This window comes from Spinacia oleracea, chromosome 6 (assembly GCF_020520425.1).
Source record: "Spinacia oleracea cultivar Varoflay chromosome 6, BTI_SOV_V1, whole genome shotgun sequence".
Lineage (NCBI taxonomy): Eukaryota > Viridiplantae > Streptophyta > Magnoliopsida > Caryophyllales > Amaranthaceae > Spinacia > Spinacia oleracea.
Genome location: NC_079492.1, coordinates 129423774 through 129440755, shown reverse-complemented (window position 1 = coordinate 129440755; position 16982 = coordinate 129423774). Strand labels below are relative to the sequence as shown.

The 16982-nt window shown below is 36.3% G+C and overlaps 1 protein-coding gene across 3 annotated transcripts; it reads right to left on the bottom strand.

The window, feature by feature from the left end:
- Positions 1-403: 403 nt before the first annotated feature.
- On the bottom strand, positions 404-15786 carry LOC110787543 (uncharacterized). 3 transcript variants are annotated; one of them, XR_008923436.1, is made up of 11 exons: positions 15495-15783; positions 15054-15223; positions 14874-14967; positions 12990-13060; positions 12782-12888; positions 10011-10132; positions 6615-6703; positions 2907-2966; positions 2004-2108; positions 743-1174; positions 404-641 (listed from the first exon to the last, which is right to left on the bottom strand). XR_008923436.1 is itself a non-coding variant. In XM_056831565.1 (10 exons), exons 1-10 carry the CDS (start codon positions 15592-15594, stop codon positions 1055-1057), a joined length of 1038 nt encoding a protein of 345 aa, XP_056687543.1. In that variant the 5' UTR covers positions 15595-15783; the 3' UTR covers positions 404-1054. The 3 variants fall into 3 exon arrangements, 1 of the variants encoding a protein (XP_056687543.1); XM_056831565.1 differs by having other exon boundaries at positions 404-1174; XR_008923437.1 differs by lacking the exon at positions 404-641 and having other exon boundaries at positions 1141-1174; positions 2869-2966; positions 15495-15786.
- Positions 15787-16982: the final 1196 nt, after the last annotated feature.

The following is a 16982-nucleotide window of genomic DNA, read 5'->3' as shown; positions in this document are numbered from 1 at the left end:
ATGGGAATTAAATAAGAGAACCCCTTCGTTTCCCAGTAGTCTTATATGCACACGATCCTTACAAAAAAAAAAAGCAAATCAAAAAATAACTAAACAAGATGAATGATTTTTGGTCATAAATCATGGAATAATTAAAGGGTTCATATTTTCGTTGTGTTTGATTTGTTAATGGTAATTTTAAGCTATCAATTATGTATAATTTGTTATTAGCAAGGATATTTTAAACTTGGGGACACCAAAGATCATTTACGTTGATGATCTCGATAGTTCCCTTTCCCTTAAAGAATAGAGACTCCCACAAACAACTATGGGAACAATTAATTCCCACCTCATTTCGCATCCTCAAGCTCCAATTTCCAAAAACAAACAGCCTCTTCGGCTATTCAAGTTTGGACTGACAATAGAAAATCAAAACTGATTACATTCTTTAAACCAAAAGTTATATCCGGAAAAAAAAACTATTTGAAAAAACAATACAACTTGTTAATTAGAACACACATCTAAAAAGACCACCTACTGCTACAAGTAGGGTGTTGGGTCTAGTATAACTAAAATTGAACCTCGGGATTCTATGAAAAAATATAGGAAAAGCTAATGAATATTCTTATTCCTTTATCAAATACGACATTCAAAACTTTTACCTGCCACACAAGGTAGAACAGTAGAACAAAACTCCTTTAGATGTATACCAGACAGGGCAGTATAAATCAGGAGGTATAAATCTTACTAGTTACAGACTTACCAAAAAATATTGAGGTAAGAAAACGAAGTACTCTGGTTTACCCGCATCTTCCATTAGTTCATAAGTTCAAATCCTTTCGATCATCATATGATCAACAAAGCAAAGTTGCATATTAGTCCACAGATTCAAATAGTTTAGCTTCAAAATCGGTGAGAGCGGCCATACTGACTTGTTGAGAAACAAGGCTCACTTGCCGAACACTCCAGCTGTGAGCTAATTACTGTACCAGTAACAGTACCTTGAAATCTGTCTCATGCAACATCTTAGTTGATGATCATATCTGCTTTTCCTGATTCAGTTGTCAAAATAGAGTTAACATGACACGGGCTCTGCTATATTTAGGTCATCTAAGTTGACACTTGACTTCACACCCATGTTCGAGAGGGAGCTAAACATAGCAGGAATATCAGCCTTCAAAGAATCAATTATAGCCTGTAGTACAAAAAGCAAAGAGTGGCGAGTGAGTTCAATAGAATTGAAGAGGAAATAATCATAAGAAAGTTAAAACAATTCAAATGTTTCTGCTGGGGCGCAGAATAAACATCATAAGCATCCAAGAATCGCAAACAAACCATATCCATTATAAACATCATAAAAGGAATTGGAAGGATACATCCACCTTCCTCTTTTACAAACCATATCCTTCCAATCTTGGAATGATCTGGATGAAAAGTGTAAACCCGCTCTTTCCCCTTCCCTTCCCTAGTCCCTTCTACTCTATTTTTGCTAACCGAATAAGCTGTTCATGTCATACTGACAGCCAGGAACAATATAGCAAACACAAGATATGGCAATTATAAGATAGAAAAGGTTGGAAAGGTCTCTATGTTTAATTAGCGTTGCAAGTATTCAGAAACGGAGGGAGGAGTAGCTGGGATTGGGAAGACCAACCATAATTTGGATTATTAAACAATAGTACAACACTTATATGCACTACACCGCGGTCTTACAAATGCTTTTAGTTCTCATTAACTTGACAGTCGAGATCTCTTATACGCAATAGTTTCCGTAATCTATCCACTTCTTTTAAGCTCTTATCCTTCATTCCATAAGAAAGGACCCCTTCACTTAACTTCTCACATTTCAACAGTTCATGTTATCTTCACTTAGAACAACAATGTACTATTACTTTGGCAAAGTACCAATATCATAACTAACACTTCTTAAAAACTTGAGCCATAACCGACAGTTATTAGAGTAATCAATAAATAAGAATAAACCAGAAGAAATGGGTAGCAGACTGTTTGTACTATATAATTACCTTTCGATTGTCCTGCTTCTGATGCTTTATGACCTCGGCAGGCCATTCACTGACCAGATGTTGAAGTTCATCAATTATACCTTGCTTTTTAGAATCAGGGAAACTCTGACATATGCAAAGTAAATGCACGACATTAGACCTTCACTTAGATAAAAACACACCATAACATTTCAACCCCAAGAGATTTAGTGTACTAGGGTCTAGGGCATATAATTTCAATTAAACAGATTCAATAGCTCAGCAAGATCGATACAAATAGGTTAGAGTGGCCTTTCATAATATGTCTCCCTCCTAGAAAAACAATCATCATGATAAAATTTATAATAATTTATTTTGTTTTCAGATGGTACTCATAAAGTCACAAGTATGCACACCATGTAGAAAAATTTCAAGTGACTCGCTAATCAAGGATATGTGAGCATATCAATACCATATAAGTAGTACATCTCTTATACAGATTAAACCATTTGCTAAGCACTCGATGCATTCTTCCGCTCTAACACAACTATTTCAGATATGCTTCTAACTCACAGGCTATGTTACTCGTACTCGGCTACCCATATCAGAAATGTACGTGTTCAAGTGTCCGACTCGGCTATTTTGTGAAGCTTTTATGATTTTGGTCCAAAATATAGTGTCCAACGTCCATCGTATGTCCGAGTGTCGAGGATCTGACACAGGTAATTGAGGTAACATGAGGAGTCCAACTAACATAGCTCGCAGGTATGTCATAGGCTCGAAATTTCGACACAGATACTGGTCACTTTAATTGGTGGGCGCAGGCATGCTTTCAGTTTTACTTTCAACTCTGAAAGAAAGTGGAAAGTACATAAACTAACTAATTGCCTGAATCCATATGTTTTACCTGATTGAGAGCTTGAATTACAGAGGCAGCAGTTTTACCTGATTGAGAGCTTGAATTACAGAGGCAGCACTATCAGGCTTTTGCTCAAGCAAGAATCCCTGTACATTAGTTAAAAAAAAAAACATCATAGCCAGTGCAAACAAACAAAAACAAACAAAAAAGTGCATAAAATCCAAGAATAATACTTCGTATGTTTTTCCAATAGCTCTGCAGCGTCAATTAAAATTGAAGTGTCCATTCATCAAGATCTAGACTGAATTTGACTATTTCCAACGGATCTCCACGAGAAGAGTTCCAGATTCTTTGAGGTATAAAAAAATAAATTTACAGGTGAGGGAAAAGGGACAACAACAGGAAGAAAAAGTGCAAGGGGGTTACTCTAACATTGCCACATACATTAGTCACTACTTTCGTTTGTCCAGAAAAGGCTTTTAACCCTCCTAATAGTCACTACTTTCTTTTGTCCAAAAAAGACTTCTAATGTCAGTAAGACCATACTATTTAACCCACCTGGCAAAACTGACCCGGACCCGATCCAATTGACCGATCTGTTATCCGATTAGGACCAGAAGCGACGACCAGAAATCAACCTGAAACCAAAATTGACCCGACCTAAAAACCGAAACCGATCCGGAATTGAATTGACTTTAAATGACCAGATACTAGAATTGACCCGAACCAAAGTAACCCAAACCGATCTTCACCCGGAACCAAAGTAATCTGAACCGGAAATAGCAGTAAAACTTGAATCAACCCGAATCAATCCGAACGGAAGACCCGTCAAGCTGAGCTTAAAAACAACTCACATTTAGCAGTAAAACTTGAATCAACCCGAATCAATCCGAACGGAAGACCCGTCAAGCTGAGCTTAAAAACAACTCACATTTACCAATAGTTTAAACTTTAAACTAAATAACACACTTTTTTAAACTTTTAATATTATTATTACTTGTAAAAATGTGAAAATATAACCTTTATCGTTTACTGTAACTCTCATACCATAAACCAATAAACTTCGAACTGTATGCGCTTTTCCTTCATTTTTGTAAGAAATTTGTTACAGGATAATAATAATAATAATAATAATAATAATAATAATAATAATAATAATAATAATAATAATAACAATAATAATAATAATTGAATATTTTTATGAATGACCACCAAATCTAAGCGAAACAACCTGATACAAACACAAAAAGTCGATCGAGCCCGAAAAGCCCGATCGAACCAATCTGATATGAATTGATCCGATGTTGACCCAATCCGATATTGACCCGAAGTCCTGACCATACCCGACCCAATCCGACCATCAAAAAACCAAATTAAACATGAAACTGTATGGGCCTGAAACCTAAACCATAACCCCACCCAAAGTAAAAGTGACCTGGAATAACCCAATCTAAATGGACCCTATCCAAATGACCCGTCTGCCAAGTCTACATTAACTAACATTAAAATTAACATTCAACGGATATTTTAACATTGGGAAGACTATGATAAACAAATTCTTGTGACCTACTTCATAAAAATAATGTTATGCCTCGGAAACATTGGCTAACTCAAAGAATTATTGGACATGGTTTCAAAGGCAAGTTGGAGTGTTGGACGGAACCCATTATAAGATGGTTTAAACTTAAGATAAATGTTTTATAAGATGTTTTAGCGAGAAAAAGCTGTTTTCAAAATGTGAATTTTTTAAAAGCTTTTTTTTGCTTGTTTTCCAATCTTAAATTAATACGCCTCGTAGTAATATATTTAAATATGACATAAAAATGTGTACGCAATTAAAGACAGATCTGATGCTAACACTTTAAAGACAGACTTGCCTGGGGTAAGGTCATAAATGTAATTTTGCGGTTCTGTTTTGTATGGGGTTACAACCATATAAGTATCCCTCTTGTACAGTTGATGATATCACCAAATTTTAGCCCGCAAACAGAGCTTGCTTAGTCTTAAGAGTAACTTCTAGATATAGCGAGGGTTTGAGTGTTCTGAGGTTCTTTGAAAATCTTTCCATCAATGAAGCTTCATAATAACTTCTTACCTATAATCTCCTGTTATGCTTGTTTCGCTACTTAATCTTTAGTTAATCTCATGCTTTAATATTTTCATAGCTTGGTGATAAGTTTTGATCCTATCTCTGATGAGTGAATTTCTAAACAGACAAGTTTATAATTTCCCTATCTTTTTCTCTTACTACGCTAACAGAATTAGATTTCAAGATATTTAACTTAGTATTATTTGCATTATTTTTTGTGGGAAAGGACTTAGTATTATTTACTTATCATAGTTATTACGTGCACTTTAATTCCTATTTGGTAAAAGCATGTCAATTGGCTATTTGATTGGGATTATTTAAGAGTTTCTAGATATAAATAATGAGTACTGAGTGTTAAACAATCATGTTTAGGATTAAGGGTTGCTTGGAGGCTTGGGATGTGATTATTGCTTGTATTAATGATGCCCAATTGATGCATATTCTTGAATCTTTGGATAGTTGATTGATATATGGTATTTGTGGATTGACCAATTGCTCATTTGAATGATTTACATGTTTGCATTGCATGATTGACTTAGAGAAGCTGGTGATAGTTCGAGAGATTTGATTGCATGATAATGTGTACCAATCTTGGGAGGGGTGAATCATAGATAAAGATGGGGCGGAAGTCCTTTCAAGCTTGTTCTTTCTAAGTTCGCCATGCATTTAAATGTGTCTCTGTTGCCTTTGAGAGATTAAAGAGAGGACTGTGTCCCTGTTGTGTTAGACCTCTTTCCCTAATCATAGCAGCTAATTGTATTTGTTAGTTAATAGTTTAATTTAGTTTGTTGTATTTAGTAGGAAGTTTATAACTCCTAACTTTGTTTATGGCCTAGTTCATTATGGTTAGCGCTTACCGGTGATTAACCTTAATCTTGAGGAAAAATGGTCCTTACTTTGCCATTATGCTTGTCATAATTGTTTAGTTACGTTTTTTAATATTAGGAGCCAATAACTAGCTAGTTTCCCTGAACAACAAAAAAATAGCTAGTTTCCCTGAACAACAAAAAAATAGCTAGTTTCCCTACGTCAATAATCCTTATTGATTAACTAAGAATAATCACAATTTCCAAGGATGTACTACGGCAATAATTCCTCCAACCATCCACAACAAACCTCGTATTCAACACCATACTTGCACTATCTCCTCTTCACCATCAAGATCACTCTTACCATTACAATCTGATGCAATTAAAACCCAAAAAAGTAACTCCTCTCTCCTTTATAGTCATCGATCCCCACTTTGCCTATCCTTGCTGCAAATAACGGTTGCTTGGGGGGGGTGCTTATGCATTTATTGTGAGTGGGAGAGTGATTATGACAGAAGGAAAGGGAGGGGTTGATGACCATGGTGGTGGAGAAGGAACTTTTTATTTAAAAAACTTTTAAAAAAAAAAAATGTGCGACAGTGGATTGTTACCGGCTTAACATGGACTAACATTTTGAGTAGGCAACTTGGAACACAATATTTCTTAGGTAATCAATAAGTGAGATTCTAATAAGATGAGTTGCTGAACTATTCATGTCAAGTATTTTCGTAGTCATCAAATATCAATCCCTTTTTTTAACGACAATACAGAAGGGAAATTTTTGAGATTCCAGACTTTAAAACGAGATATTGTATTTCAATTTTAGATTAAAAATTATAGGTCAACTGGTGAAGTACACCGTCTTACAGCAATACTTGTAACAGGTAGTGTATTACCTTAGCACAGGAGAACCCACTTTTGATAGTATGCTGCTTGTACATATCTGATCTTGACTTTTCAATTTTCCACAGAGACTCAACATCACCTGCAATAGCAGAAGGAAATTCAGGATAATTGTACACGTTGGTTTAAAAACTTCTTTGACTGATTGCAATGATGCAAAATACAATGAAGTAACAAGAAGCACCCTAACCATGCTTAGAAAATAAGTGATAAGATACGAGGTCACAGTACAGCTTCATAGATCTCCTGTGTACAAAAACCTAATCTTTTCCATGGGGAACCCATTCAAACTAATGTCCTCTATTGTCACCATTTTGCAGGACTTGCATTGAGAAATAATTGGGCTTCTGAGAAAAAAAACTACGAAGGACAAGACGATTCTCTAAGACAATGGTTTCTTTGTCATTAAACGGTGTAATCGATTCCAATAGATGCAGTAATACCATTAGGCAGCAGATAAAAAACAATGGATTCTTTGACCTTGAAGACAAGTTGCTGAATTTTATGATATACTCCCTCCGTATTTTTAATATGAGTTACGGTTTGACCGGCACGGGGTTTTAGGAGGGTGAGTTGATTTTATAAAAATAAGATGTAAGTGGGGTTGTGAGTTACTCCGTATTGTTTATTTGTAAGAAATTGATAGTGGGTGAATTATTTATTGCGGGAAAAAAAATGAGAGAGTAAGTGTGGGGACCATAGGAGAGAGAAATAGAAAGCGCAACTCATTAAAATACGGCCGCTTTTAGAAAGTGTAACTCATATTAAAATACGGAGTGATTATTAGACACGGTGGCATACTAAAAATGCTTTTTTACCAATTTTCTTGACGTGGGTAAAATAACCATTCCTCTGAAGTACTAGTTACCACAATTATCTAATCGATAGTACAAGATTGGCCGCTGCGGGTTCACAACTCCCTACCTATTTGTTATATTAGGGATAATGTACCACTTTCAAGTAATACTTCGCGTTTATCGGTTCGTCATGAGAAATAGTTAATTAGTACTAGCATCTGCTGGATATGTAATTTTGATGAAAAGACAGATACGAATCTTGCTACATGAACAATTGGATGACAAAATAAACAAAATCCCGAGCAAAAGAAAAATGTAACAAAGACATCAGTTTTACAGCCTGTAAAAGAATATTCTAGATATTTCTTTAGTTATGCTTGTGCACCGACTTTTTTTAGCTGACATACTATAGTAGTATATATATAAGTGATGTTATGATATGCATTTGTGGTGTGTGTCATGGATGATTCATATGTGTTGTAAAAGTTAGAGTGTAATAGTTAATTTGGGTGTAAATTTTAAGAGCTTATGTAGTAATAATAATTGGATGCACCACATATCTACCCACCAAGACAGACTACATCTAATATTATGGTGTGCAGAACTTATGATGATAGGCTTGATTATGTGATGTGTTTTCTGCACTTGAAAGATAAAAATACATATTGTACATTCTCTGAATGCAATTATAATTTGGCAGAAACTGTTTCTACATAAATTTTGAGTTTTAGCCGCTGTGCTTTCAAGAAATGCAAACAATTTACATTGTTTGGCCATACCAAAATACAAGTCAAAAAATTTTAAAAAATTGAAAAAATTAGGGATTAGTGCTGCGGACAAGGATCCTCCTCATTCCCCTTGCTGTCAAACATTGGTGAACAGTCAATCCACCATCAATCAATCATCCCCACCTTCATCTTTACCCTTGCTTTCAATCTTTCTTTTTCCAAAACTTAAAACATGTCCCCCCCCCCCCCCCCAAGCTTTTCCAAATTAAGAACCTTCTTTCAAGGCCCCAGATCCGTTCATCTCCTCAATCTCTCGGTTGCTTAGTCTGATCCTCCATTATTGTCCTCTCCAAACCCTTTTTGTCTGGACAGTTTGACCTGTTGTCATTCACCATTCGAAAAAGTGTGGAGATCTGGTGTACAATTAGGATACAGAGATGTGACTTACCATGGGGAAGATGAGAGAGAAAGATCTGAGGGAATATGAAAACAGATAAGAACAAAGGAACCGGTGATTTAAGATGGGATAGGGTGGCCATTCTTTCTAATATCAGAGACTTCATTGTCCAAATGACAGTTTTATTAATTTGGGAAAATAGCTCTTTTGAGAAGCTCTGAATTGTAGCTTCTACTCCTCTAGCCCCTAGAAACACTTTTGGGTTCAACAAAGCTAGTTTCTACTTCTCCTTACGCTATGGTTGGCCTAATTTCTATTTCTCACCCCCAAAAAACAGTTGTAAGAGCTTGGCCAAACAGCTACTTCATCTCATTAAAAAAAACCTTACTGCAGTACGTATACTCAGCTCTAATTTGCCTCAAATAAATAGGTTGCTGGTTGGCAGTGGACACTCTATCAGCTGGACAAAGCTGCAGCAGCACTAGGTTCAGGCGGAGGGCGAAGGATAGCTTGATTTCCAAGAGAAAAGATACTGGGATAGGCCCCTGCATGCACCCACATTAACTTCAAGCAGTACCTTGATTTGACGAATCGGACACACCAATATCGAGCATTCAGAAGTATATAGAGATACTCAATTTCCGAAAATAAATTTTCATTAACACTTGCCAACCTCCCCTCGGAGTGTAAGAATTAGCAAATTCAGATCCAAGACTTAGAAAACTATGTTGAGATGTACGGAGAATGTAGGATGACACTGCAAAAACCCAAATTTTGGCTTACTCTATTTCGGCAAAGCTTCTCAATCCAAGCCTCGCCTCTAAAGTCTAAACAGAAGGAATCTCAAGTCTTACAACTTGACAAAGCACCCTTTTATATTAGAACATACTTGACATTTTGACAATGCTGCTTGAAAACTCGACACTCGTATGACTATATAAGATTTTACTCCACACATCACTCAAAATCCTGACTACATAATACTGTTTGCCAAAAATGGACCAGCTTACATCAAAACAGACAGGTCAAAATGTATGATTGTCATTAGATGTACTTGTCAACTAGTTTTGTCATCATATAATGATATTTTCAAAGATCATTTACTTTCTTTTCCAGCACAATATACAGTCCAAATAGCAAAGACAAGCCAAAACACGTGAAGTTGATTCGAGAAAGAAACCCACTGTAGGTGACATGGGTTATGACTTGTGAGCGCAATAATTTTTCAGTCTGCAGAACCGAATTCTAGAAAAAAGACAGATTCATCCCCTCCCTAACAAAGAGAAGTTTCTTATACGGCTGATCCTCTCAGTCTATATTACAGCAGAGAACAGGATTGAAGAGTGCTGGTTGCACTCCTCAAGGTGAAATGAGGATGCTTGCCACATACACACACACACAGCCATATTCAGCAAGGACATAATAAGGAATTAAAGGAAGAGAATCCAACATAAAACACATAAGAACCTCTCTTAGACGCAAATTCCATCCAAATGTCAAATGCAGTTTTCCGCAATTTGACTCCAGCCTTGACAAACCTTCTGGAGTACTTGGAAATAAGCTCCCATTTATTAGCATCATAACAAATGCTGCAAGTTGACACGAAATACATCAGAAAAGCATAACAAAGGACGCTCTCCAAGTAATGCATCAAGCCAAGAGTTTTCCCATCTCTGCATGTAACCAAGCATAAAATTCACCTAGCATATCTACATTTTTCTTTTTTTCGGAAAAATAATAGCTCATGTACATTACCAAGAATCTTTCTCAATATGACTATAGTTACGGTAAATTTGTATCTGCAAAGCACATGTTAAAAACTGAACCTATCCAATTCACTTCAAGCTTCACACAAAGTAATGCAACTTCTGATACACCAGCACCACTAATTAACCACTAATTAACCAATATAAGAAATTTGCGACAAATTAAGTACATAACAAGCCAATCCGCGGTATCCACCTACAAACTCATGCTACACCTATACAAATGTGTCATACAGATATGAAGTTATACCGCGCAGAATCCATAAAACCGTTATTTCATTTAGGAAGATGTAAACGATGCAGCATTATTGAGTTTATAAGTAGGATCCTAGCATAGATGAGAACGATAAATGAAAATCGGAAACTATATTTCCCATACAGACAATATGGGTATAAGCTTCTAAAAAAAATCCAGAAGCACTAAGGTAACCATTGGGCAACAAGCAGCTTCACATTAGGCCGTTACAAACAATTGAATTATTACAACACCATATGAAGGTAAATGACATATTACAATGCTAAGTCAAGTTACAAAATACTTTTTTACTTTTTTTATCTACACCAACAAACAGCAGGTTACCTTTGAACCCTATTCTTTTGGCAATAACTACAGATGAGTTCAATATATCTATTCCAGATAACAAGCGACAGTATGTATTGTGTTGGCAGGTGAAGTTGCATCTAATAAATGTTGAAATTTTGGAAGACAACACCAGGGGATTCAGGTTTTTGTACAATATAGATGAAGTAGATAGATAATCTACTTTCTTTCTGATAAGAAAGACTATCATATCAATCAACCAAGAAAACGTTTTCAGCAAGAGGACAAGATATCCTCACAGGATAACCAAAGACAAATCACAAACGAATCCGATTCCTTTGAATCTTCCCGATTGAATAATCCTTAAAAGCCTTTAGCTGCTTTGCACAAAAAGATGCTAACGAATTTCATTTGTCCACCAGCAAATCATACAAGATAAAAGCTTCAAAAATTACGGCCATTCAAGTCCATCAGAAACTCTACATGGTCACCAACACAGCATTTCTCCAAACCATCCACTTCTCGTTGACTTCCCAAACCCCACATTCTGAATATACAACCAATCTTGTTATAATGTAAAGTTATGTGAAGTGGTAACTTTATAATGTAAAGTTGATATTGTTGTTTATCATCCATATGACTAATTGACTATATGAGGGGATTATTTTTTCATTTTTTTATTTACTTTTTTCACACACCTTCCACAAATTAATGGGGCATGCAATGAGAGAGAGAGAGAGGGAGAGAGAGACATTTAAATGTTGGTGGGATCTTGCCAATAGAGGAAGTGTACAATTACTCTGAAGCGGACAAAAGTTGGTATTGTGATTATACTAAAACAGAGAGTGCAGTAATATGTTACCATCACTTGAGCTCTGTACGGTTATACGGAACATATTTTCCATAGTAAACAATTTTCAAGGGAAACACAATCGTGAAATAGATTTCTTTTGTTTGATTCCTTACAAGAAAAGTTATTGAATCAAAAGAAAATAGAAGTAAATGAAAGGAAAGGAAAGAAAAAGGGAGGTAAGGAGTAGGGAGGAAAATGTGGCAGTCTTTTATGAACTCTTTAAGTGTCGTTTACAACCTTAGGGTAACATTGGTTTCCACCCCCTAACAATCCAAACAAAGGTCAAGATACCATGATGTCCATGCACGTTCATCTCCCAAACATGCTCACAACGAGATCCTAATAATGGGTTGGGTTGGTTTGTCCGTTGTTACACTTGTTGGACAAGCAAAAACGTGGTTTTTCTTACCAGTATGAAACAACAAAAAACACAATACTTCCTCTGTTTTTTATTATTGCACCATTTGCAATTTTACACTATTCACACAATCTCTTTTATCAACTTTTTGTGATTTATACATAATGAATTATAGTCATGTGGGATCTTGTATTCTTGTTAGATTGTACAGTATATATTTTCAAAATATCAACTCTGTATAATTTTAGCTAATGCATACTAAGAGTTTTGCGCTGGCAAGCGTGAACATCAAATGGTGCAAAGAAACGGAGGAAGTGTGTAATAAAATGAAATGACATTCATTTACATTGGAAACAAACAATCCTACTCTTTTTCATTATCATTACCCCATTGCCTCAAAGAGGCTCCCGCAAGAAGCGGCGTACGAGGGGGTCGGGTGTACGCAACCTTACCCCTACAAGTGCAGAGAGGTTGTTTCCAATTGACCCAAAAGCGATAACGGGACGACCATCTTCTACTCCGTGGAAAGGAAACAATCCTACTCTCTCTTAAGAAAAAATTAAAAGAAAAGGAAACTTAGTAAATCTTCTCACTAACATATAAATGAACCAGAAAAAAGCAGTAATACTCATTTAAAAGTAATACATCATACACGAGTGCATCCACAAGTAAATAAGCTCTTCGTAATGACTGAACAATAAACAAAGATGTATATAGTACCTGAAAACAATATCTGCTGTTCCAGGTTGTAATGGTAAATTATTACTTTTAAGGTGACTCATTAAGTCCACCATGAGCTTAACGTTTTTCTGTGCCTTTGCATAAGACTGCATAATATAAGACAATAGGTCAACTTGCATGCAAAAATCAAAGGCACTTAACACTCAAGTGAGCACCAAATCTACCACACGTGTGCTTGGGTACGCACCAATAGTTGGTTGGCAGAACCAACGGTAGGAGTCAAACCATATACATTATGCCTACATAATGCCTTCTTTCCTGCAATCAAATAATAAAGCGGGTTAGAACACACATAATATCATCACACATAAGAGGGCCAAGGCGCCAAGCAAACAAGTCGGGAAAAGAACAAAGTAAAGATGAAGTAAGAAGAAGTAAAGATGTTGGGACTTATCCAGATAAATGCATTCTACGAATATAACCACAGAATAACATTGAATGGTGGCACACATTGAAGATTGGGTTCTATAGAACCAAATGCTACAGCGCTGCCAAAAACTTTCAGCCATCACAGAGCGTTTCGCCCAATATATCATACATAATAACAGAAAATGTGCCAATTTAAATAACAATTTAAGGACTATCTAATTTAATGGGGAGTCTAAGGACGAGAATAAAAAACAAAGAAATAATTCCCAACCCTTGCAACTAACTCAGGTTGTTCATTTGTTGTCAGCACAACTATGCTTTGCTATGAAGTTCCTAAGCCTTCCTAGACTCACTTCAAGTTCTTCATAAGCAAGTGATAAGTTACTTCGGTTAGTCCATCATAACCACCAATGAGAGATAAAACTCATAACAGATCAATGAGTTAATAGAAATCGGCAACATAAAGAAACAGTCAAGCAGACATCAAATAGCAAGTAGATGCATTACACAAGCAGACATCAAATAGCAAGTAGATGCATTACACAGAGGGATAGTTAAACAAAGTTCCAGCAATGTTGAGTAAAGAGACTGGAAATTCGCTTCAGGTCAAATTTTCTACCTCTGAAATGGGTACTATTAATTGATTTTTTCAAGTAGAATTAAGGACCATGGATGACATTTTCAATTGCCAAATTTCCAAAGGCCAAGGATGACCTACAAAAAGTATGAAAATGATTTTAAGATGATGGCAAAGGACATAAGATGATTCCTTTGGCGGTTTGTTTGGGAATCAGTATTTCATTTAAAATTATAGAATGGAACAAATACGTATTTGGCAGATAAAATAATTTGGAATTGGATTTGATCCAAATCTAAAACATAGTAAAACACTGCTAAAAAAAAAAAAATTACACCGACAAACTTATAATTCCAAATTTTTATTCCTTTTTTATTATCACTTCTCTCCCTCTTGTCAAATTTTCTTTGTGCTCTTTAACCACCAAAAATTTCCCCACTCCTTCGCGAACGTTTAAATCCCTGAATCAGCATTACTCCAGTCGGCAAAGGTAGCCCCAACTGCGAAGACTAACCATTGTGTCTTCACCATCAAAGGTAGTCGAGGTAAAATTGAATTAGAGTCTAACAGTCTTTTATAACCTATTATAATATTCAATTGGTGGCTATTATCTCCAATCAAAATTCTAACTTCAACTCGTTTACAAAATCTTTAAAAAACCACAAGCATATTTGGAGTATACAACTATAACTAGCCTGAAAGCTACTTAGATGGGTCAATAGGCAAGTGTGGATATAAAATAAATGCAAGATATTCAGGTTCAAGAACCTCAATCAACTATCTTTTGGACCATATTGTGCTTCATCGATGTTGCCCCATGCTTCTTTCCTTTTAACCTTTCAATCTGTTTGATGAGAGCTCCTAGTTACCTCCAAAGGAAAACTAATAACCCAGGTTAAACAAAAAATGTGGGAGCATGAGCTTGTCCACCAATTGTCCATTATTTTTCAATTTCCGGCTAATCACTCCACTAGTCAATTGTTATTTCACATACATGAATTCACTACCCAAATCCCACAGTAGTCCCAAAACTTTGTAACCATATAACGGCAAACAGTAATTAAGACTATAAACTTTCTGAACTCTCTAGAAATTTAAAAAAAAAATGGTAATACTGGTGCCTACCGTAATCCACAGCCCCAGCTCGAACACACGCCTTTGCAACTTCTTGGCACAGATTACAATTAAAATTGTCATGAATCCGGAGATTTGACAGTCGCTGCACAGAGGAGGATTTAGATTATAGCCATATCAAACTATTTGAAGGAGGAAAACAAAAAAGTTTGAAGAGTTTAAGACGCTAACAAATATACGAAGCTGCTGCAAAACGTTGAACAAAAGCTTAATGTCATCCCGGCTTGTACATTTCTCAGTGAGTGACCACAACCATGCATTTCGCGGTGCAGATCTTTCGACATTTACAGATTTAAGAATTTGATCATGCAGTTCCTTCGCAGTAAGTTGCTTCGCAGTATCTGCAAATAAAACATGAAATTATGACCTAACCCAGCATCCATTCACACACAAACTTATTAACAAACTCCACAAACACAACACGACCCAAGCACATCGCACATCTAAACCCAGAGCAAAACCATTTGACAAAGTAGCAAAACCCATCATTTCATTTACAAATTTGAAGGCACAAAAATAAAATACCCAAAATCTAAAATGCCGGTCCTCGATTAAAGTCAATCAAAATGAGCACCTACGTTGCACGGAAACGCCAAAAAAATCACGACGTACCGTTTCCGACACTTCCTGGAACGGGGAAACTGTGAAACGCGCTTCGGAACGCCCCAAAACCGTTTCGGAAAAGTAGAGACGTTTTTGAAACTGAAATCATCCCGGAAACTGTAGGAAACGAGATTTCAGTCTAATATTCACGTTTCCCAAGCAAAATTGCTAATTGTATCAAAGTTTTTCCGCCAGAAAACTGAATTTAGGTTGGCTGCGGGAACTAAGAAGCTTCACGAAGAAGAAGATAGCAGTTACTCTGTATTTCACACTTGCATAGCCTATATACGAAACCGGGCCTGGCCCAAGTAGACAAATGGAAATTAAATCACTAAGGGCGTTTGGTTCACCACAAGTTATGGGTTTGTTATAGTTTAAGAATCACTCAAACAGTCAAACCCATACCACATCGTTTTTTGCAAATTTCATACCCGGGGGGGCCACCCTCCAAACCCCAAGGTATCGGGTTCTCATACCTATGGGTGTGCACAGATCCAAATCGGACCGGATTAGACCGGAATCGGTTGGATCGCAATTCACGGATCGAGGATCGGACCGGAAAATTCAGGTCCGGTCCGATTTTGGACCGGCTTGGATCAGGGTTTTTTAATTTTTGCGATTTATAATCTTAAACTCAATTTGTTTTTACAATTTTATCTTTCTACAACCTATATTTCTCTTTAAGTATGTCATAAATCACATCATAAGCTTAATTTAAAGGGGATAAATGTCAATGACATACAAAAAAATCTCCAAAGTCTTTTTTTGTGTAGGGAGATTAATGTATGTGGGTTACAAGTTGGGCTCTTCTATCTAAAATTTATATTTTTTAAATTATATTCCGGGTCACCGGTCCGGACTGGGAAATTTCGGATTTTGACCGGACCGAAAAACCGGAATCGTATATTTTCAAGGACCGAGGACCGGACCGGAATCTATTGGTCCGGTCCAATTCCGGTCCGGTTGCGGTCAATTTTCGGTCCGGACCGGACCATGCGCACCCCTACTCATACCCGGGGGGTGGGTTTGGAGGAAACCTCTAAGTCTAGAATCAAACTAAACGTAAAAGAAAAAAAGAAAAAAATCATCTCTTATTGTTCGCAAATCCAACAATTTAATTGCCTTCATCACCTACACGCCTACCATTGTTGCCGGGAAAACTCTTATCAGTTAAAGCTATAAACAATAAAAATTCAGATAAAAACTTTTAAAAGAAAAAATCAAACAATTTTGAGCTTTAATAAACGAAGATGATGTATCGGTAGATGACTACTAAACTTTTTTTCTTTTGAAGATGATATCAATTTGATGTGGACATTAAAGTAATTTTTTTTCGAAATACAATGAGCAGGGCAACAATGGTGGACATTAAGGACTATTCCCAAAAAGAAAGAATCCAGCAATGGTGTGAAGTAACCAATCAAGTAAAAAGTCCTTAAACTAAATATGAAGAATGAAAAACAATGAAGTTCTGCAAGGACCAAACAAGATCAAACA

Excerpts from the sequence above, each read along its gene's own strand:
- LOC110787543 (XM_056831565.1), bottom strand. The coding sequence starts at position 15,594 with ATGATTTCAGTTTCAAAAACGTCTCTACTTTTCCGAAACGGTTTTGGG. Across the intron at positions 2,967-6,614 it reads GTGGGTTCTCCTGTGCTAAG|GGATTCTTGCTTGAGCAAAA; the intron begins GTAATACACTAC and ends ACTAATGTACAG. Across the intron at positions 1,175-2,003 it reads AGAAGCAGGACAATCGAAAG|GCTATAATTGATTCTTTGAA; the intron begins GTAATTATATAG and ends TTTGTACTACAG.